This window comes from Papio anubis, chromosome 4, assembly GCF_008728515.1.
Source record: "Papio anubis isolate 15944 chromosome 4, Panubis1.0, whole genome shotgun sequence".
Classification (NCBI taxonomy): domain Eukaryota; kingdom Metazoa; phylum Chordata; class Mammalia; order Primates; family Cercopithecidae; genus Papio; species Papio anubis.
In genome coordinates, this window is record NC_044979.1 from 149,517,346 (window position 1) to 149,541,579 (window position 24,234).

At 35.9% G+C, this 24,234-nt stretch overlaps 1 protein-coding gene and 1 long non-coding RNA gene across 4 annotated transcripts in view; both read right to left on the reverse strand.

Annotated features, from left to right (window-relative positions):
- LOC101023944 (SAM domain-containing protein SAMSN-1) overlaps positions 1 to 24,234 on the reverse strand; it is a 133,426-nt gene that overhangs the window by 32,718 nt on the left and 76,474 nt on the right. For all 3 annotated transcript variants that reach the window (XM_031665671.1, XM_009202443.3, XM_031665669.1), the window contains exon 2: positions 3,460 to 3,531. In XM_031665671.1, coding sequence (XP_031521531.1) covers positions 3,460 to 3,531 — 72 coding nt within the window. The remainder of the gene's footprint in view (positions 1 to 3,459; positions 3,532 to 24,234) is intronic.
- LOC116274566 lies at positions 15,998 to 21,597 on the reverse strand. Its single transcript, XR_004183335.1, has 2 exons — positions 18,962 to 21,597; positions 15,998 to 18,392 (listed from the first exon to the last, which is right to left on the reverse strand). It is a non-coding gene; the product is annotated as an uncharacterized LOC116274566 (long non-coding RNA).

The following is a 24,234-nucleotide window of genomic DNA, read 5'->3' on the forward strand; positions in this document are numbered from 1 at the left end:
TCTTTGCTTAGGAATGCTGTTAAACCAATGACTCAGAATAAAACACACTGTTCACAGCCACAAGACTCTATATATCATAACATAAAATAATGTTCTGTCAATATCATTCATATATTATGTGATATATATTACATTATATAGAATCTATATGAAATAAAATATCCTCACCACCCACCTTGCCCCTCGCTACTTCTCAAGTCTCCCTTACTCACTAGAGCAGTGGTTCTCAAAATATGATCCCTGGACCAGCAGCATCAACATCACTTGGGAGCAGTTTGTGCTTTAGCAAGCTCTTCAAGTGATTCCAATACTCACTAAAGTTTGAAAACAACTGTAATAAAGTATTGCCATGCTAGCCCCCTTGCAGTTTCTCTATCGGGTTCTCACCAAGTTTGTATTTGCTTTCGCCATTGGCTTCCCCTAACTATCCAAGAATTTCTTCCTTCAGTCATCTAGGTATCTACTCACATGGCATATAATAGGAGAGCAATTTTCTGATTGATCACCCTCCACACTTCCATATGTCCTGTTTATTGGCCCCGATTAATGAGTCCTCTAAGCAGTTAACATTACCCGATAATATGTTTGTTCATTTCATTATTGTCTGCATCTCCCACTATGATGCATGTTCCATGAGACTTGAGACTTGATCTGTTTTCTTTGAGTGTCTAGAGTACTTCCAGGCATATAGCTAGCACTTGATATTATTTCAGTAAATGAAACTTCTCATGTAGAACATTGCAGATTTTTTTTTTCTTGGAGGATATGTTTGGGTTACAAGTCCTAAAATACCTTATATTTGCAAGAAAGGAAACTTGAAGGACATCTAGTTTAACACTGTCCACCATTCCTGATAGGTGGACAGATAGTCATTCACTGAGTATAAAAAATGATGGGAAACTTCCCTTTAGTGAACTTGAATATTTTAATGCAAAAGTTTAACCACATAGCTAACATCATTATTAATCAATATTATATTTTGCTTCGTATCTTACCCCAAATTGCCTATGATAAATATGAATGGACAGCCAATTTAAACCCTCATTGCACTTTATTAATTTCTACATTCAAGGTTATAAAGGCAAAGATTCTTTGCTTAATTCAAAAACCCTGAATAAAATATAATTTGGAAGCACTTTAAAACTTCAGAGTTAGCCTTTTTCTTCTCTCTTCTTAAACTTTCTCTGTCTTCATTGTAAATTTGTTTTTCTAACATAAATAAGAAATATATTATTTAATTACTACTTGTGTTACCCTAGAATTTCTAAACTTCAGAAAGATGTACTATGAATATTTTTTCTGGTTTTTCTAGCATTATTTACAGAAGCTACAAAGAAACTACGTTTATGTCTTTTGAATGTTCACATTTTTCTATGCCTTTCTCCATAGACTGAATTAAATTTCTGTTTAAATATTACTTATGGTTTTGTTGTTGTCTTTTTAAGATCTGTCTTCGCCTATAAGCTCCAGGCATGAAGTAAGGATTTTATTGTGTTATTGCAACAGTACTTCCTGAGTGTCTAACGGAAAATCTGTCATAGAGTGGGTATTTTTTGAATGAATGCTGGATTTTTGAAAAATATGCACACTATTTTATTAGGTTCACTAAATTCTTTCACAAATTACTAGGCCACCATTATTAACCAATGAACCTGAATGAACATGAGCTATCTTGTATAGGTTAATACCAGAATTATAAACTAAACAGCAGTGGAATATATGTATGATTGTGGAGAATTAAAAATGTATACAAGATGCCAACTGAAAATAAAATTATATACAGTTTCTCTCTCTTTCCATATATATATACACACACACAAACACATGTATGTGGCTAGAGAGATTTATATGTATATATTACATTTATTACTCACCATTACGTAAATGTTGATTGACTATATAATTATGTACAAGTTTACTCATAAATGTGAATATATACATAATAAATTAATAAAAGAAATCATTATTAATATTACAATATTTTAAAATATTGCAGATAAATATATTTGAAAATAAGCATAAGATCTAAAAACCTATTGATCTAAAAAGAATATATTACCTGTGAAGTTGCTGAATCAGGTTCAATGGTAAACAGTATTTTCAGTTTTCTTAGTAGACACCCCTTCTCTATACTATTTTATTAGCTGTTGTTGTACCTGTCATTAATCACTTAGCAAATGTGGCCCCTACTTTATGAGACAATATGGCAAACTTTGGAGTCAGAGAAGAGGTTGAGTTCTGCCTTTGTCACTTACTCACTCTGTAATTTAGAAGTAATTTTATTTGATGAAGCAAGCATATTTCTGCAATGGCAAAATAGATATACTAATAGTTCCTATGTTATAGACAGGTAAATTGTTATAAAGTTAGCATTGTGCTTATTTCATCATGAGTGCTCAATTAAATGTACATATTATTGAAATTATTATGCAAACTTAATTCTATGGGAAGCTTTTCTTAAGCTACAATTAAAATGTCCGTAGTTTACAAATGTGTAAGTAGCGCTCACCAATGGGATATTTCAGTGTACACTGAAGTGTGAGAGTCCAGTTGAGCAGCCGTATGCTCTCCTTAACAAATGTACAGTCGGGCCACTTAATCTTATCTTGTTCTAATTTAAAGCAATTACAACTGACATAAACTTTTACATATATCTATCAAATAATGTGTATAAACACAATATGTGTGTGTGTGTGTGTGTGTGTACACGTATATGTATACACACATTGTTTTATAGTAGAAATACTCAGGAAATTTGGAATTGTCAGTGTCACTTTGAATTCTATCTTTTCGGATTCATGTTTTGCTTTCCCAAACATCTGTTAGGCTTCTTAAAATAGGATTTTACTTTTAATGCCCAGCATGGTACTGGGTACTGATAGAGACAGGAAACAGCCAAGAGTCCTTTGCGAAACCTCGCCTTCAAGCCTGAAACAGCTTGAAGGATGAAAAAACAGACTGCTGATCCTGGATGAAGCTCACCCTTTCCCCACTGATTCTCTCTTAATAATGCCCACCTGTGCACTGGGGGAAGGGGTGGAGCTATGGGAAGTTCACGTGATTTGCTGCCCGGGGGGCAGGGGAGAGGGGGCCTGGCCTCTTTTGTTGCTATGTGGTGGCCTGGGATTCAATCTGTAAGGTAGGGGCCTGCTAGCAGGACTCTCCCTTCCTCCTTTTTTTTTTTTTTTTTTTTTTTTTCCTTTTCACGCAATAAACCCTGCCTTACTCACCCTACAATGTGTGTGTGTGCCTAAATTTTCCTGGTCGTGTGACAAGAACCCATTGCTTTCTACAACAGTACTAAATAATGGTTTGTTCACTTATCACAAAAATACATGCAAGGCTATAATTTTAAAATGTATTTATTTTTCTTATTTTACTTTGCAAAAGTGACATTGTCTTCATAATATTTCATAATGTGTTTGCATAACATTCATAAAAATGGAATAAACTACCAACCTCAGTTGAATCATCTGGTTTTGATAAAGAATGATTCCGAAAACGATCGAAATTCCCAAAACTGCTGCTTCGCTATAAAATAGAAAAGAAAAAGGAAACTTAGAGCTTGCTATTTTCACTGCCCAAACTGATAAGTATATTAGATTATAGTTTAATAAGCACCATCTCTTGCAAATACAGGCTTTAAGAAGCTCTTCTCTCTGGAATATCCAAAGGCTGCGAAGGTATACCTATTAACACTTTTATATTTACAGTTGATAAAACGTCTTCCTATGTTTTATGTTATAGTGTTAAGTAAGCACCTCAGAGAAAATCTTGGTTAGATTATTTTAAATTTTTGATTTTAATTTTGTTCTTCGAAGCGGCAGCTGAAGAATCCATGAATTCTAAACTAAAGCTTCTTGAAATGAGCTAACCACAAACTTAACAGCATGTAGTACTAACCAACTAACCAATAAACAAATAACAACAACAACAAAACACACAAACAAAAAGCAAGCATCTGAGTAGATCCATCATTATGCCTCACAAAGATCAAGTTTGTTCACACACTGGGGCCTGTGGGGTGGAGGGTGGGGAGAGGGAGTGCATCAGGAAAAATAGCTAATGCATGATGGGCTTAATACCTAGGTGATGGGTTGACAGGTGCAGCAAACCACCATGGCACATGTTTACTTACGTAACAGACCTGTACATCCTGCACATGTACCCCGAAACTTAAAATAAAAATGAAAATAAAAAATCAAGTTTATTTAAAAAAAAAAGAACATAAGTGCATTTTCTGTTACCAACTCTTGATCATTTGAAATTCTCTGCTGGATATCAGAAAAAGAAGGCACACACATAGACTTATTAATAAATTGAACGCAGCATTTAGGTATGCATAGTCCAAGGTTGGGAGTAAAACGGAATTTTTCCACATTTAACATAGAATTACAATGAGACCTCTGGGTCAGTTTCATTCACTGTTTTGAGAAAAATCTCAGTATGTTAATAGAAGATGTTGCCTTGAATACCTTCTGCTAACAAAGCTGAATTTTTATTATGCAACTCATTCTAGGCAGGTAATTATAAATAATTTCTGATAGGTGACAAAATAAATGAATCCCTTAAACACATTTTAAAATTCTTTAGAGTCATTGAGTCAAAAAATTGATATTTTCTCACTATCTAATTCTATGCATTGTTTGGGATGGTGGATATCTGATGCTGTGTTCTTTGTGTACTCATAAATCCCGAGAATATTTTCTTTCTAAAGGACTTTATCTTATTTCAAGCTTATCATATTTTAAAAATAAACTGGTGGTACTGACATATAATCTGGTAATTTAGAAAATTAATAATGGGAGTCAGTAATCTACAAAGCCTTGTACAACAAGGCCTCACTTAATGCTGTTGATGGGATCTCGGAAATTGCTACCTTAAGCAAAACCAGGTGTAATAAAATCCTCTTTACCATGGGCTGCTCAAAATAACAAGTTCAAATAACAAGTTCCTATGATCCATTTCTCGTTACAAAAACATTATCAAATTTCTAAATAAAGACCCAAACACTTCTAATGGTAAACACTGAAACAAATGCGATCCATACACACATTTAAGAAAAATTAATTTTAAAAATTAACATAATTATTTACCCAGTTATTCCAGCTCAGGGTTGCTGTGAGTGGCCAGAGCCTATCCCCACAACTCGGGACACAAGGCAGGAGCCAGCCCTGGACAGAGTGCTGTCATCGCAGGGCACGCTGAAGCCCACATCCACACTCACTCATTGTGGAACAATTTGGACACGCCAATTGACCTGAGATTCCCTTCTTTGGGATGTGGGAGGAAACTCACACAGAAATGAGAAGATTGTGCAAACCCTGCAGTGACAGTGACCCTGGTCAGGAACTGATTTTTTTCTCCATCAATGTTATTATAACAAAATGATGTTGGAGAAAACGATGTTATTGGAGGACCTGCTATATTGTCCTTTCAGAAATCACAGCCCATTTCAGTAAAAGGCAGCTTCAAGGGCTCCTAATCCCTGAAAGCTCTCATGCCTCCCTACCAGCTATCTTTAAAAATGTTTGTTTCCCTTTTAAATGAACGGAAATAAAAAGATCCTGACGTGTGACAAGGGGTTAGCTTGATAGACGGTGTGATACAGAATATTGCCCCAAGGATGATAGCTGTGTTAGACACAATTAACGCCTTTTGCTGACTGGCCACCCCTGCTGAACAGGCCCCTCAGCCTGTGGTGAGAGGAGCAGAAGCGAAGGCTGAAACTGAGAACCACACTGGAAAATACAAAGTCTTCTTATGTAGTACTTACTAGCCTAGAGTGGCTTCTCAGAATATTAATCACTCCAACTTGCCTAGTAGGTGTTTCCATCTGGCCGCCATTGCTCAGCAATCGCAGAAAGGAATTGAGCCTATTGTTGTCCAGCTTATAAACAATCTGAACACATGGAAATCTATTACTCTTTTTTTATACTTAAAACCATTCTATGGGCGATTGGAGCCCATGCCTAAGGCAATTTTGTAGCCTACATATAGCCTGTTAAATATGAATGAGAGTTAGGGTATGATTTCCACAACTGGATAATGGGTCCTGTTGCACAGAAGGGCACAGAATAGACTCGCTTCAGCATTTTGCTACACTGTCTTCTTCCATTAAGTAATCAATAGCCACCACCTTTTAAAATTAATTCTCCCCTCGTTATATCAATAAAGAAAAGCAGATTTAGGAGTCGTGGTTTAAGAAGAACACAGGACTATTACCCTGGGTTTTGTCAGTCATCTCATTGCTAATTACTCCATAGCTTCAATCCGTGTTAAGACACCCTTAAGAAAAAAATCTAAATATTTAAAAGAACATTTACATTTGTTCACTATTCTCTAGTTTAAAAGTTAGTAACTAACTTTCTCAAATGGTATTATAATGTATAGATTATGGTTTATGACAAAAAATGACTAAGGTCTACTATGAAGTCTGGACAATGAACACATTTATAACTTCTGTTCTTGTCAAGTTTTATGATAACAAGGTGAATTATGTGGAAACAAAGCTTGCTTCCTAAATAATAGTACTTAATAAATGAGAATGTGTTTGAATATTGGTAATGTTGCATTATATAATTGTAATGTATTAGACTTAGTAAATATTATCAAGTTCTTATCAAGACAGAGTTATTATATAAACAAATAGCTGTCAAAAAGAAGAGGAGCTTAAATAAAAATGCTATATATATTTTAGATAATTCTTTGTGTCTGCTGACTTTGTATCATATTTACTCATTATACTCTACATAAACGTTTCCAGTCTTTCCTTATGCAATTAGAAATGCATTTGTAAAATGGCACAATACCTATATAGGGGAATTTGGCAATATCAAGCAAAATTACATATACATTTGCCCTCTGTCCCAAGAATTCCATTTCTAGATGTCTTTACCAGCAATACATTTGGATATGAATTGTTTACATTTCCACATTCACTGTAGCACTTTCATATTATCAAAAAGCTGTAAAGCCTAATGTTCATCAAGAAGATACTGATTGAATAATATATGGTACATCCACACAATGCAAATGTATGAAGCTGTAAAAAATTAAATACATGTTTTTATATGCAACAGAACACCTGTAGGATATAGTGTAAGTTGAAAAAGTAAAATGGAGAAGAGTGCAATATGTTTAAATACATCTAACATCAAAATTCATGAGTTCATAAGGATACTAAAAAGAAAAATTCATCAGTTACATTGGGAACAGTTGTAATTATATTCTGAAAACTAATAAAGGGACAACTTAGGCATTTAATCTGCCTTTCCTGTATGAAACCTATTTCATCAACCAAATAGTTCATCCACTAAATAGTTGATGACGGGAAATTGTTCTATATATGTTCATACTTCAGCTAATCAATTAAAAGTGATGAAATAATAAAATCACCATTTTGCAAACCCCTAATGCAATGTTGGATCCAGCCAATGATCATCAATGGTCACTAAAATCACACAAAAGGAGATAACCAGAGTATGTGCTTTGTGATGGAAGCATTAAATACAACTAATGAAATATTGTTTATAAGAAAGAAAGGAAGCAAGAAAGCAATCACACCAAGCTCTGTATCTAGCTACCAGTTTTAAGGAAAAAAAGAGACAGAGGAGCATGTTAAATGATACCAAGAAGATACAGTCAGTCGGAAAATATACAGACAAGAAAATACAGGACAAAACAACCGAGCTTCTTCAGCAAATCAATATAAAGAAATTTTAAAAAAGAGTTAAAGTATAAACTAAGAGACTTCAGAAACATATCATCCAAATGTAATCCATGAATCTTGTTTAAATATAGATCAAATAAACCACTATACCAAAAACATCAAAAGACAACTGGGGAAATTTTTAAATGACTAGCTATTTGATGTTAAGGAAGTAATGTTACTCTCTTATTTACAATTTGAAATAATCTAGTGAGGAGCAGCAAATGTGTGGGCATGAGGAAGAAACACAATTGGTCATTCTTGAATAATTAGCTGGGCGGTGGATATATGGGGGCAGTATTTACTAATCTCTACTTTTACATATATTAAAAATTTTCCATAATAAATTGTTGGGTTATCAAAAGAAATATTCCTGTAAAATAGCTAAAATGATATAAAAGTTAGTGGTCTCATAACTTTATTTATTTATTTATTTACTTATTTTGAGACTGAGTCTCCCTCTGTCGCAGGCTGGAGTGCAGTGGCTCCATCTCAGCTCACTGCAACCTTCCCCTCCTGGGTTGAAGCGATTATCCTGCCTCAGCCTCCCGAGTAGCTGGGAATACAGGTGTGTGCCACCACGCCCAGCTAATTTTTTTTTGTATTTTTAGTAGAGACAGGGTTTCACTGTGTTAGCCAGGCTGGTGTTGAACTCCTGACCTCAGGCAATTCGCCCACCTTGGCCTCCCAAAGTGCCTGGATTACAGGTGTGAGCCACCATGCCCAGCTGGTTTCATAACTTTAATAAGGAATCAATTTGTTTTAAAAAAATCATAATATGGTTTAGGTCATGGTTGTTTGGAAGTGCAGAAAGGGAAGAAAATAAAGTTGTGTTTCTTAAATTCATTTTAGTACGACTAACTTTCTGATATAAATATGGGCCCTAGGATTGCTGTTTTCAAGACTACCTGCAATCACACGGTGAAGTTAACCTTCTTCCACATGGTCTACTTGGCTTACCCAAAAATTGTGCAGAACCAGGTCAGCTGGGGTGTCTGAACACATTTGTATATGTGTGTTTCCATGCAATCTAATGAGTAATATAAAAGAACTTAAGAAGATTCTTTTTTTAATTAGTCACCTCTCTAGTTTTGCAAAACAATCCTAATTATTACAGAACATTGTTTCATGATATAAAGCTGGCAGCGTTCTTAGTTATCATCCAGCTCTTCTCGATAAGGAAACTGTTGAAACCAGAGCTTGCAAAAAAATTCTTTTTAAAAATTCTCCACTCTGATACACTCTCCCCTATGCCATTCCATTACAGAATCTAGATCCTCTCTTCTTTCAAAGATACTTGCTTCCTGAGCAGAATAAAAATTATGGCGAAGTTAGTTTGACAGGAAGAATGAAACTAACTAGGTTTCCTAGAATACTGACCAACCTGCATTTATGAACATGAATGAAAATTAAAGGGTCTCTATGTAGAAATCTGAATCAAGCTTCTGATCAAAACCAGAAGAACTTGACCCTCATTTTCTTTCTTAGCCAGCCACTACCTTTGGGGGTCTTCAAATGAAATCTCATCTCCAGCATGACTTAATATTTAGGTAAGGTGCTGCTGGAAAAGTTTCACAGTCTATTTCAAAGAAAAAAATTCGCATATGTAAGTCACACATCTGCAGTACTTTGTAATATACTGGCAAATTAAAAATTACACACAGTCTCCCAACAAGTTCTCACCTCTTCTAAATACTGCACAAAGAGCATTGATTAGTAATATACTCAAAGATCAGAATTCTGTTTCAGCACACCCTTGTATGAATATTCTACTATAATAAAAGCTGAATCTCAATAAGCTTGTCAGCCTTTATCCAAAGGCACTCGAAGATTTAATTGTTCTAACTAACTCGGGTACTCAGATCTTTTGAAGAGGTGAAACAAATTTAACTCACTTAAAATAATCCGTTAGAATTGCCTCAGTGTCATGTGGTGCCAGTGGAATACACTTCTGTGGGGTATCAGGAAACTGAAGGTTGAAAGACTACTACAGCTGTTAAGCCTTGTCTTCAACACTCACATTTTATCCTGGGATAAAGTCAACCCAAAGCTCAAACATATATCAATGCTTTAAATATTTTCAATGTACATCTGGATTCTAAGAACAAAAACTAGTCAGTCTACTGTATCTCTCTGGTTCAGTAACTTTTCTGTCAACTGCAAAACATCTTCAAGAAGTGCAGATTCTGACTCCACCACGGTTTTACAATGTTTTGTCAAAATTTCCATGCTAAAGATTTTCTTTCAGAAGTTGATGTGACACTAAAAATATTTTCTGCAAATTGAAACCATCTCAAAGATTACCTGAAGGAAAGAAACTAGAACTAAAAAAGAAAAAAAAAAAAATCAATGCAGAGTGATCCACAACCTCTAAAAGTGGTTATTCATACCAGCCTATTTTATGCAACAAAACAAGTTTGATGAGTAAAAAAGACTCAAAGGTACAACCATATCTCATTCTTATTATTTACCTTGTCCCCATAGACTACAAATCATGCTACCCTTCTGGGAATTGAGTAGAAATTATGATATTCTATTTTACTTGAAAGGAGTTCTTAAATAATATTTTGGTATTTTTAAATATCAAAATTAAATAATATTGTTATATGTTTTAAATATTGCTTTTTCAGGTAAAAAGCATAACATGGCCAAAGAATTGGTATCATCAATTCTTTAAAAATCTATTAAAAAGGAAATGAAAAGCTTTAGAAAATGTGCCCATGATTACACTACCATGAATTGCTCAATTTGTTTTCCCTATTGTGAAACTTCTGCTTGGCCTACTGACTCCTACAAAATTATGTTATTGTGCACTTTCTATTCCTTCTCTCTCTTCTTTTCTAACTACTAAACCCATAAATAAGTACCACTAAAATAAATACTAAAATAAATAAATGGCACTTCTTGGTCCTCCTGGAATTCTTTCATTATGCCAACACTTCCTTAAAATTTTCAAGAATTTCCCCAGGGAACCCAATTATATGTCTGCCCCAGCCTTTGCCTGCCTCTGCCTGCCTCTGGGCTGCAAGGCAGATGTACTAGCAAAAGGCTCTGTGCTTATGTCCTGCTCCCCTGAGGATCTGTTTTGGCCCAACCTCTGAACCCTTACCAGCCCCATTGGAAAATGGTATTTGCTCATTGCTCTCTTTGGAGAGTTTGGACACATAATGTAAAATGTAATGACCCACAAATGCACACTCTCCCAGCCTATACCTGTGTTCAATTCTTTCTCCAAACTTTATTGAAAGTATTTTTTTCATTACTTTTACTCAAGTATGTGCTGATTCCTGAACCAATGCAACAACTTTCAGATTATTTGTCCCCAAATTCTTGCCCCTCTAATCATCTAAAGTACCACGTCTCATCAACTCATTCTTCTTTCCGAAATGTAAAGCTTGCTCCACATTGCCATGACTGCTACCAAGACCCTTCCATCTGCTAAACTCCATGCCATGCTATTTATCTGTAATTATTTCATGAGATAAATGCAATCCCCCTCTGAGTTAGGCATTCATTTCTCCAATTCACAGATGATGAGAACTGAGGCTCAGAGTGTTTAAATAGTTTTTCCTCAGTCAACAAAATGAGGCTCATACTGAGCATGAAGTGCGTCTGTGATTCTGTGTGGTAGCAGACAATGTTAGTCCATCTGATTTAGCAGAATTTCTAACACTTCTTGCTGGCCACTGTGGATGAACTCATTTATATCTCTGAGCTTTTGCTCCTACTGTTTTTTTGTTCAAGGAATATTGGTCTTCTTTTATTCCACCTACTCAAACCCAGCCCATTCTTCGAGGACAGGATTAAGTCTCACTTCACTTATGAAACCCTTTTCTGATGCCATTTTAGTGAACGTTCTAGTGCATATTGATTGCCCCTGTTATTACATGCTGTATCTCCAATGGACAAAAATCCTACAGTTGTGAGACTTGGGAAAAACCATGGCAAATGGCAGATCCCACATTACTCTTCAAGTTAAATGTCAAAAATCGTACATCTCACAGTTACACAAAAACAAATTAGAACTTAATCATGTTGCAACTAATGACAATAATTCGTTGATGTTTAAAGACCGTAAGGGTTTGCATCATGTAATTTAACATAAACACACTAAGTAGCTTCTGTGGTTCAACTTAGTACTCAGTGTAAGGTCTGTCCGTATGAATAAATAAGAATCGGCCCTGAGAGAAATGTATACTATATTAGTGCCATGGACCAAATCATTCCAAACCATAAGAGCTAAATAGAATCATGTTCAAATGGAAGATACACAAATATAGAATCAATTCGTATAAGCAGATTATATTCATATACAAAACAAAAGAACTTAAAATGTATAGTAGATGTCAACTTGGAAATTTGTATTCATTCATTTACAAATACTTATTTGTATTAACGACTTAGTACCTGAAAGTCATTTTGTGTGCCTATGCATATACCTACTTAATTTATAGTTTGTCTACAGAATGGCACACTAAAATAATCACAGATTTTGGGAGTAACATTAGCTGAAATCAATAGAATTTGAATTCACTTAACCATTTTTCAAAAATTAGTAGATTTGTATAATTGTTAAACAAGAGGCTCTTTAGAAATAATCACCAAATCCAAAGATTGTGATTGCTAAAGTTATGATATGTAACAAGGTAGTGGAACATATGCTATGTATAAGATGGATCACTGGATGATAAAAAGTGTGTCTAGTATCTAATATAATTCTCTCCCAAACTTTCATAGGAGAGAAATAAATACTGTCTCTAGTAAACATAATCATTTAGGTCACTATAAACATGTTTTGTATTTGTTATAGGAATATTTCACTGGGATTTTTCATTGTCTGGATGAACTCTCTCTCGAAACTAAAATTGGCAAAAAGTTTTCAATTCATGCACCAGCATGGATAGTTTGTCAAAGTTTCACGAAGAGCTGTGTTGAGAAGGGTTCTAAAGCCACTTTCAGAGTTAAAAAGTCATGATTAACTGTGTCCACAGTGGTTACAGAAGATAGTGGGTGTTTGGGGGAAGAAGTGAGGAAATGCATTTGCCACCTCTATTCAAATCATTTCCCTGGGCAAATTTTGCATCACTAATTTTGTTATCTATGTACCTTGATACAGGGAGGGCAATTCAAAGGATGGATGACTCAAATTTTCAATTTACAAAAAATATATATTATTCTTCCATAAGTTTGGAAATTAACTGTCTGTTCTGTGCATGCATATTTTATTGTTCTATTTATTATAGAATATTAAATAATATTTTAACTAGTCACATCATTATCAACTATTTTAATTCTATAACTAAACTTCAAAAACAAGTAATTCTACAAATAAATAATTCTGCCCAAATAATACTCCTGTATAGGATATGGCAAATAGACAAAAGGTAATAGTGAAGATGATGGTTTGAAAAAGCAACTGTTAGTTAAGAGAATAACTTTGAATATTGATCTCAATAGACCTTACTACATTAACCATAAACTTAATTACCAAATTTATTCTGGTTTTTGTAATAAGTGACTGATTTTTCTATTTGTTGTACTGTTAATAAGATTTATCATATGTATTTTGTATAGTGTCATTAATCTAAAAGACAAACTATTAAAAGTATAAAAGAGAAATTATGTCTATTCCATTTTATCTTCAAAGGAGTTAAAAAAGAAAAACCCAAAAGTAACTTATTATTAGCTAAATTAAATTGAGCAATTTCTTTCAGGATCTTAGATATAAGCTATTTTTTTTTCTTTTCCATAATCAGAGACAGAGGAAATCTTGAAAAATTTTTATTATTATCTAACATGATGGAAGAATATGCAGTACAGCTCCAAAACTTTTAAACATATGTGATAATTGAGTATGTTAACAAAACTTTAGTTTCCTGAAATATTTCCTAACAGTTTATCCATCTTGTCTTCACACTACTAAATTCCAGTCACTCCAGTTTTTAAAATAAAATAAAATTATCGCCAAGAGGCAAACATTTATAGTACCCATAACTTTGAATTTCTGATTAAATAAAGATGTAAAAATTAAGTTGGGAAAACAAAATCCTTTTAACCAACTTTCCCATCTAATTATCTGGAACAAAAACTCCCTTTTACTTCTGTGAGTCTTAAAAGTCCTCTGCAAAGATATGGAACCAACCCAAATGTCCATCAATGACAGACTGGATTAAGAAAATGTGGCACATATACACCATGGAATACGATGCAGCCATAAAAAAAGGATGAGTTCGTGTCCTTTGTAGGGACACGGATGAAGCTGGAAACCATCATTCTCAGCAAACTATTGTAAGGATAGAAAACCAAACACCGCATGTTCTCACTCAGGTGGGAATTGAACAATGAGAACACTTGGACACAGGAAGGGGAACATCACGCACCGGGGCCTGTTGTGGGATGGGGGTAGTGGGGAGGGACAGCATGAGGAGATATACCTAATGTAAATGAGGAGTTAATGGGTGCAGTATACCAACATGGCACATGTACACATACGTAACAAACCTGCACATTGTGTACATGTACCCTAGAACTTAAAGTATAACTAAAAAAATATATAAAATAAAACAACAACAGCAGCAACAACAAAAAGTCCTCTGCATTCACTTGGTCTCTGGGTACACAGTAACCTTCCGAAATGTCTGCCCAGGGGATATTTTAGTCATTTCACGACCTCCTTGAACACAAGTAATGACAAACAATAAGCTAATTCTCAAAAAGTTTTGGGTTTTTTTGAGTCATTTTTACTACTTTTAAATGAGTGTGTTTGATGCATGATTTGGGGCCCCCTGATTAATGGTCATCGCCAGCCTAGCTTCTGGAGTTGTAATGTTTCCGTGAGCTTCCCTCCAGCAGGGCTCGACCATTAATCCAGTGGCATATGTCAGCTCAGCAGAGCAAGGTCACTCTTCTGCTTCAAGGGGAACCTTTTTAGAAATAATAAAACTGACAGAAAGTTCTTTTTTGCATGCTTTATGCCACCTGAGGTTGAGTGCTGCAGTTAATATCATAAAGCTTATAAACATTCCCATCCCAGGCAGCACCCGCTGCGGCTAGTCTTAGGAATTTAAACGCTTTTTTTCTTAGGAAGAACAGACATGTTTATGTGGGGCAAATATATGGTATGTAATCCCAAACAGGGGAAGAATGGGTGGGAAAATAAAACAGTAAGTTCATGTTAGGATGTTTGGAAGAGATGATAGTGTCCTGTAACTATTTTTATTTTCAATTACATTTATTTACCTTTCAGCAAATTGGGATTTGGTTAGATGAATATTTCAGTCTATTGAGGGGGTTCATAGCAGAGTTGAAATGAAAGAATAGTGGTAAAAATAAACTCAGTTTGTAATCACTCCTTGGCCTATAATGTAATGTTCAATAATTGTAGAACACTTATCTCTGAAGGAACTGTATTTTTAAAGTCATAAACATTTGTTTGATTGGTAATGACTTTTTCATAATTGATAAATAAATACAGTGAGATAGTCATAACCTTAAAGTTGAAATTTTTAGATGTCCTAACATACAAATCAAACAAAAGATAAAAGATGATTGCTATGTAATAACTAACAATGTAAAGAAACTATAATCATAAGTATTACAAAATATATATATTTAATATTTTATCACTTTTATTATTTATTTATTTATTTATTTCTTGAGACAGCGTCTCTTGCTCTGTTGCCGAGACTGGAGTGCGGTGATGTGACCATAGCTCATCGTAACCTTGAACTCCTAGGCTCAAGCAATCTCCTGCTTCAGCCTCTTGACTAGCTGGGACTACAGATGTGCACCACTATGCTCAGCTAATTTTTTTTGTTTTTTATTTTTGGTAGAGACAAAGTCTCACTATGTTGCCCAGGCTGGTCTTGAACTCCTGTCAAGCGATCCTCCCACTTCAGCCTCCCAAAGCATTGGGATTACAGGGGTAAGCCACCCTGCCCAGCCACTTTTATTTAATTAAAAATATCAGTAGCATAACTGTCACCACGTAAAGTATTCAGGGGGAAAAAAAAATGAGAAAATTCCAATTTGCTCTTTTTAACTAAATACTGAGACTAATGCCGTATCACTGTGTAGATTTTGATACAAGGCAAATTTGACTTGACTCTTACTCCAGGAGTTTAAGTTGTTAAAACTATAAAAAAAAAAAGATAAAGAAACTTAGTGATTTAATCGTATTTATTTTCCTTTTGTAGAGAAAATGTACTTGGAAGTGAAGTCAGTTAGCAACTTAGTTCAATCCTTCTAGGAAGCCAACACGTCGGCCAGGTATCATGTCTCTATGTCCAGGGTCAGGTCCTCACCTCAACAAGTATGGGAACTTTATTTTTGAAGCATGCAGAAATATACAACTTCAAGGCAAGTAATTCATAAACCAAACAGATAAGATATCAAAAACGGCAATACTAACCAAGCAAGCATTGATTTGCTGTGAGAAATTCATCTGCCAAGAAAAATGCATATTCATGTTGACTGATCAAAAAATTGTTTCCCCTGGAAGGAACACTACACGGGACACCAGATCATTGCTGGAAGTTTGTTTGATTCATGTAGTGGTCACAGTAAAGTCAATTAAGTGGTATTAAGACTAGAGACATGAAGTTATCCTAGCCTTAGGTACACATCTCACCTAAGGGGAGAAGTCTGTCCAGCCAAATGGGATATTTGCTTCAGCTGTTTTGCATTATTTGCAGACACAGTGGCAAATTTCTACTCTCCCACACATTTCTAGGCTGTCTGCAAACAACACCTTTTTGCTAATACTTTTTTTCCTTAAGGCAGATTACACTACAATGTTTGATTATTTTGATTCTAGGAATGGTTACTTTGTTTTGATGTGGGTGTTACCCAGATCTTTATCAGTGACCCATTTACAAACTATCTTCTGGAGTAGGCTACTTCTGTAGATGACTAATATTATCCATTAGTCATTTCACGCTCATTATACATATACTGAGAAATCACTACTATGTTCTATACTATCAATGTTTTCAGTGGTAGCCAAAGTGTAATAAAAAGCACACGGAATCTGAAAGTCAGGTAGACTGAGTTCAATCTCTCTTGAATCCTCAACAAAAATCCCAGGGATACAAATATAAGTAAAATACATCCCCTGATCCTCTGTTCTTGATGGTGAATATAGTTGCGAGCACATACTGAAAAACTATGAGTTAAAAAAAAACAAAAACAAAAAAAAACAAGGAAATGTGGAACAAGCACTATGAAAATAGAAAGGAGGGACAGATTATTAAGTGGATATGTACTACCAGCTAGGAAGCTTACATATGGTAATTTACTTAATTCTCACATCAACTCTATGTGACATGCTTTAAGACTTCCCCTTTTCCTGATTACCACAACGAGGCTCAAGAGGCTTAAGAAAATGTTCAAAGTCTCCTGGTTAAGAAATATCAAAGTAAGAAATTCACACTCAGATCTCTACGCCTTCAGTTCATGTTGCCTACTGCTCTGCCAGACTGCCCCTAATACACTGCGCTGGGGTAACTGATGGAGGCTTTCTTGAGGAAGTGACCGTCCACCTATACATTCTAATAGATTGGGGAAAAAAGCACAGAGCATTTTAGGCTAAGATAAGCACAGACAGAAATATACAAGAGTGGTCAGATCATCAGGAACATGAGCCTCTCACTCTACCAACCAAACCAGAAGATCTGGTATTAGGGCCCAGACACAGGTATTTTTGTAAAACACCCCAGATGATTTTAATATTAGGTTGGTGCAAAAGTAATCACGGTTTTTGCTATTGTTTTTAATATGCAGCCAGAAAGCACTGGTCAAACAGATGTTTTACTTTTTAGTTTTCAAATGATTCCTAATAGAGGCCTAGTGGTTTGTGGCAGAGTTACATTTGGATGGGAGGAAGGAAAGAATAACTAACACTGCCGAGTATGGGTAAAGGCAGTCAAGTCAAATGTGGGGCTGGCAGCATTAAGGGACTGGTCAACTGGAAGTGGAGAAAGATCTAGAGTCATTGGAAGGAAGGAAGCAACTAAAATCCTAATCCTTACTTCCAATTAGTACAAGCTCACGAACTTTGTTATGAGCTGAATTGACTCCCACAAATTCATATGTTGGAAGCCCTAACACCTTGTACCTCAGACCCTGACTGTATTTGGATATAAAGCCTTTAAAGAGAAAATCAAGTAAAAAATGTGACCGTTAGGGTAGGACCTAATCCATTCCTACTGGTGTCCTTGTAAGATGATGTTTGGACACACAGAGAGAGACATCAGGAGCACATAGGCTCAGAGGAAGAGGCAGTAAAAGGGCAGCCATCTACATGTCAAAAAGAAAAGCCCAGAACAGTTCCTTCCCTGAAAGCTCTCTGTGAAACCAACCCTGCCAGCACCTTGATCTTGGATTTCCAACCTCCAGAAGTGTGAACAAGTAGATTCCTGTTGTTAAAGCCACTTGGAGTCTGGTATTTTGTTATGGCAGCCCTAGCAAACTAATACAGACTAGGTGAAGGAAGGAGGGGCACTTAGCCAGCTGTGGTGACAAATGGCTCTCTTTATCTATGCAAGAATCACTTCTTCTACCAACAGAGACAGTTTAAAATCTTCCGCTATTATTAATCAATTTTTAATGGAGGACATTTTTGTTCTCTACTAAGAAGTTGTATGAATGTCTTGTTTCTGAAAGTTCATCAAAATCTTTAACACTAGAAAGGAAGAGAAATGGATCAGTTTGGTAAGGCTAAATTTGGAAACAGATATGCAAAGCATGGACTTGATTCCATTATTGTAAACAAACAAACACACAAACCAAAAAAAACCCCTCAGTTTTCAGGGATTTTGAAACCATTTATCTCCAAAGCAAGGCAAAGAAAGACTAAAGAGATAAGTCTGACTAAATTGATTTTTAACAAATTCAGCATTTTGGTAGTCAAGATAGTGACTCTATAATGCTTCTTAAAAAATACAATATCCAAGTTTCCAAACAAAGGGGAGGCTACGCTTCTGTCATTTCTCTAGCTATTCATCTCCTGATCTTTCTGAATATTATCTGAACACTTTTCACGTATAGCTAATATATTTGGCCCCAAACCTTTTGCTACCTGCTTGGGATAAAACTTGATTACAGATTCATATTCTATAAAATGGAAGCACTAAAATGAACTAGTGCTTTGTTTGGAGAGAAGTGATGAAGGCTAAAAATTATTTAAAAGGTGCACTACAAATTAAAATAAAATCCAGTGGAAAATTATATGTTTAAGGAAGAAGAAGAAACCTTTGGAAAGTGAGACATCAATTTTGGGGTGAATTTCTGGTGGCTGTAAACAATGGAATGAGGCCATTTCTCCTTGGAAGGCAAGCACCACCTGGAAGCAAGAATGGGACAGGACAGTGGAAACTTTCTGTTTGCTGTCTTTAGACTGCATGTGGTATGTTTCCTATAAATATCCAAATGGATACAATAAGTACAAATATATCCCAAATTTAGAGTCTTCTCACCATCCAAGTCAACTGGGCCGTTCCTTTGTCAGAACCACAGTTATCCCTTGCCTGGTTTCTGCAATAGTCTCTTAACTGGTCTCACTCCCTTCAGTATATTTGAAACACAAAGCCGAAATAAACCAACTAAACCGTAGGCCAGATTCTATCACTTCTCAGAAATCTTTCAACACTAGCTAAAATTCTTTTAATGGCCTAGAACGCCCTCTGTGATCCAGCTCTCAGTGGCTGCTCTCCCCGCCCTGTATACTCAACTCCAGTGCTTCTCAAACACACCAGAGACAGTCCCATTTCAAGACCTTTGCACTTGCTCTTCTCTCTGCCCAGAGTACAGTTTCCTTCACCAATCCCAAGACCAGCTCCTTCACTTTCTTCCAGTCCTGTCTCCAATGCCCCATTCTCACCAAGGCTTCTTTAGTTCTTCATATTTCAAATCTTCCTTTTCTGTTAATTTTTTTTTTCTTCTTGACACCTATGATTATCTAGCATACTGTATATTTAACTTATTTATCCTATTTATTGCCTGTCATCCCCAGTAAATATACGTCCTATTAAGGCAGAGATCTTTGTTTTGTTCACCTTGGTATCTCCAGTGTATTGTCCATCATAAGCATTTAATAGACATTTGTGGCACTGAAGGATAAATTAATGAATGAATGCATGGATTAGTGAATTAACTTTTAAGTCTTTTGTAAAGTAGAAAAAAGTGCTGCCAGGTTGGAAAACTTTAAAAATTCTTGATGCCCAGTCACATTTTATGTTAGGTAAATAAGAATATCTGGGGATGGAACCCAATCAACAGTATTTTTTTTAAAGCTCTTCAGTCATTCAAATGTTCAGCCTAGGCTCCAAAAACCATCGGCCTGGAGCATCATTTCCAAATTTTGAAGTGCTCACAGAACTGCTGAGTATCTTGTTAAAATGTATGTTTTAATTTCATAGGCCTGGGGCAGACTGGAAAATGCACATTACTAACAAGCTCCTGGAATGCCAGGCTGTTGCTCTGTAGGACCACAATGAGTAGCAAGTCGTTAGATTCAAGTCAGCCTTGATGAACCTTGAGATACATTTTAACATGTTCTAGACTCCATTTTCTCCTGACTTGTCTTATTTGGTTTTATCTTTGCATTATAGTTTATCAAAAATATTTTTTTAAATGCTACATAAACACAAAAGTGAAGACAACCTTTTGAGAGATTTGGTTTTTTGTTTTGTTTTGTTTTTGGAGGAGACGGAGGTAATAAGTAGAAGTTAAAATAAATATTTATTTATAGCTACCATCTTTTAAAGGGGAAAAGAGTAAAGCTAACATATTACCGGCATTTTATATCACATATTTTATTGCAGAAAACTCTGTTTGTAAAGGCAAACATTCAACAAAAATTGTACCCCAGATGAAGAAGTAATAGAGAGTAGGAGGGGAGAGACACAGGCTTAGAAGCAGAAAGTTGTGCCATAAATCCCAAATCTTTTAACTTGGGGAAAATGTTTTGCATCTACAGGGCTTTTTCCTTCTTTGTAAATTGGAGAAAAAAATAATGTGTATCTCATGGGATTCTGAGAAGATTAAATATAATAATGGACATGAGCATCTTGGACAAGTGCCTGGCCTCAAGTAAGCACCAGTGCATATAAATACTTCTTCTCTTTCTCATACCTGGTTAGATAAGAGTTAAAAATGTATCTTAGCAGTCTTGATACAAAAAAAACAGTGAAGAAAGCTCTTTAATAGCACAACTATGTGTCATCCTTGTCTAGGAGCATAAATTTGCACAGCAGGCAGTGCAGTGAAAACAGCTCATAATCAACTCATCACCTCTCATCATTGCTAGGATCAAATGCAAATGGGAAAGAATGCCACTTCAGTCATTGCTAGTGAAAATTAGCATCTGTGACACTAATGGTGTCTCATTTAGTATGCACTTTAGATTAAAAAGAATGGTTTAAAAAAAGGCTATTTCCAGAACTGTCATTATTTTTAACGTTTCCCTCAAAAATAACAATGGTACTTGAATCTCCTTTACTCAAAGAAAAACCAGCTAAAATTTGTTAACACAGATCATTAATCCATGCCAAGTAAAGGCCAAAATGTTCTAATTACAGTTACTAACTTTAATTTATGAGATCCATGTCTTTCTATTTTCAAAGTTTCTACCATATTCTTTAACCTGGACCAAGGTCTACCCTTAGATAACAATGGGATTCTTTAATAACATGGGTATATTAGAGTTCTTAACATAAAGTTTAAAATGAATTAGAGTTGTACGTATACACAAACATTTTTACACACATATTAACAGATTTGCTGCAAAGAAAGAATAAGACAGGGATGCCCTCTCTCACCACTCCTATTCAACATAGTGTTGGAAGCTCTGGCCAGGGTAATCAGGCAGGAGCAAGAAATAAAGGGTATTCAATTAGGAAAAGAGGAAGTCAAATTGTCCATGTTTGCAGATGACATGATTGTATATTTAGAAAACCCCATTGTCTCAGCCCCAAATCTCCTTAAGCTGATAAGCAACTTCAGAAAATTTTCAGGATACAAAATCAGTGTGCAAAAATCACAAGCATTCCTATACACCAATAACAGACAAACAGAGAGCCAAGTCATGAGTGAACTCCCATTCACAATTGCTTCAAAGGGAATAAAATACCTAAGAATCCAACTGACGAGGGACGTGAAGGACCTCTTCAAGGAGAACTACAAACCACTGCTCAGTGAAAGAAGTGGACACAAACAAATGGAAGAACATTCCATGCTCATGGATAGGAGGAATCAGTATCGTGAAAATGGCCATACTGCCCAAGGTAATTAACAGATTCAATGCCATCCCCATCAAGCTACCAATGACTTTCTTCACAAAATTAGAAAAAACTACTTTAAAGTTCATGTAGAACCAAAAAAGAGCCCACATTGCCAAGACAATCCTAAGCAAAAAGAACAAAGCTGGAGGCATCACACTACCTGACTTCAAACTATACTACAAGGCTACAGTAACCAAAACAGCATGGTACTGGTACCAACACAGAGATATAGACAAATGGAACAGAACAGAGGCCTCAGAAACACCACCACCCATCTACAACCATCTTATCTTTGACAAACCTGACAAAAACAAGCAATGGGGAAAGCAATGGTGCTGGGAAAACTGGCTAGCTATATGTAGAAAGCTGAAACTGCATCCCTTCCTTACACCTTATGCAAAAATTAATTCAGGATGGATTAAAGACTTAAATATTAGACCTAACACCATAAAAACCCTAGAAGAAAACTAAGGCAATACCATTCAGGACATAGGCATAGGCTTCATGACTGCAACCCCAAAAGCAGCAGCACAAAAGTCAAAATTGACAAATGGGATCTAATTAAACTAAAGAGCTTCTGCACAGCAAAAGAAACTACCACCAGAGTGAACAGGCAACCTACAGAATGGGAGAAAACTTTTGCAATCTACCCATCTGACAAAGTGCTAATATCCAGAATCTCCAAAGAACTTAAGCAAATTTAGAAGGAAAAAACCAAACAACAGCATCAACAAGTGGGCGAAGGATATGAACAGACACTTCTCAAAAGAAGACATTTATGCAGCCAACAGGCACATGAAAACATGCCCATCATCACTGGCCATCAGAGAAATGCAAATCAAAACCACAATGAGATAAGATCTCACACCAGTTAGAATGGCGATCATTAAAAAGTCAGGAAGCAACAGGTACTGGAGAGGGTGTGGAGAAATAGGACTGCTTTTACACTGTTGGTGGGACTGTAAACTAGTTCAACCATTGTGGAAGACAGTGTGGCGATTCCTCAAGGATCTAGAACTAGAAATATCATTTGATCCAGCCATCCCATTACTGGGTATATAACCAAAGGATTATAAATCACGCTACTATAAAGACACATGCACACATATGTTTATTGCGGCACTATTCACAATAGCAAAGACTTGGAACCAACCCGAATGTCCATCAGTGATAGACTGGATTAAGAAAATGTGGCACATATACACCATGGAATACTATGCAGTCATAAAAAAGGATGAGTTCATGTCCTTTGTAGGGACATGGATGCAGCTGGAAACCATCATTCTGAGCAAACTATCGCAAGGACAGAAAACCAAACACCACATGATCTCACTCATAGGTGGGAATTGAACAATGAGAACACTTGGACACAGGGCGGGGAATATCACACACCAGGGCCTGTTGTGGGATGAGAGGAGGAGGGAAGGGGGAGGGATAGCATTAAGAGGAATACCTAATGTTAATGAGGAGTTAATGGGTGCAGCACACCAACATGGCACATGTATACATATGTAACAAACCTGCACATGTACCCTAGAACTTAAAATAAAAAAAGGAAGAAAGAAAAAACAAACAAAATCCTGTTAAAAAAAAAAAAAAGAAAGAAAAGTACATAGCTCGGGTGAGTATCCATACTTGAACCAGGCTGTATGTAGTAGACCAAGGGTGTATTACCCTGTAGCCCCAAGATGGCTTTGGATGTGGCCCAACACTAATTCATAAACTTTCTTAAAACATTGCGAGATTTTTTTGTGATTTTTTTTGTTTTTGTTTTTGTTTTTCTTTTCTTTTCTTTTTTTTTTTTTTAGCTCATAAGTTATCCTTAGTGTTAGTGTATTTTATATGTGGCCCAAGAAAATTTTTCTTCTTCCAATGTGGCCCAGGAAAGCCAAAAGATTAGACACCTCTAGAGTAGACTGAAGAAACTTCTTTCACTTTACAAATATTTATTGAGAGTCTACTACATTGAAAGTATTATGCTAGCTGCAGAGGGAAGATATGTGGTGCTTACTTCAATATTGGGTCATTTTTAAAAATATTTGACTATTAAGAAAGTTGTTGGCCTGACAACCTAGCGAAACCCCCATGCCTACAAAGAATATAAAGATTAGCTGAGCATGGTGGTGCAGGGATGCGGATCCCAGTTGAGCTCGGGAGGCTGAGGCAGAGCCTATGAGCCAGTGAGGGCCACAGTGAGTGGTGATTGCGCCTGCACTTCAGCCTGGGTAGCAGAGGGAGAACCTG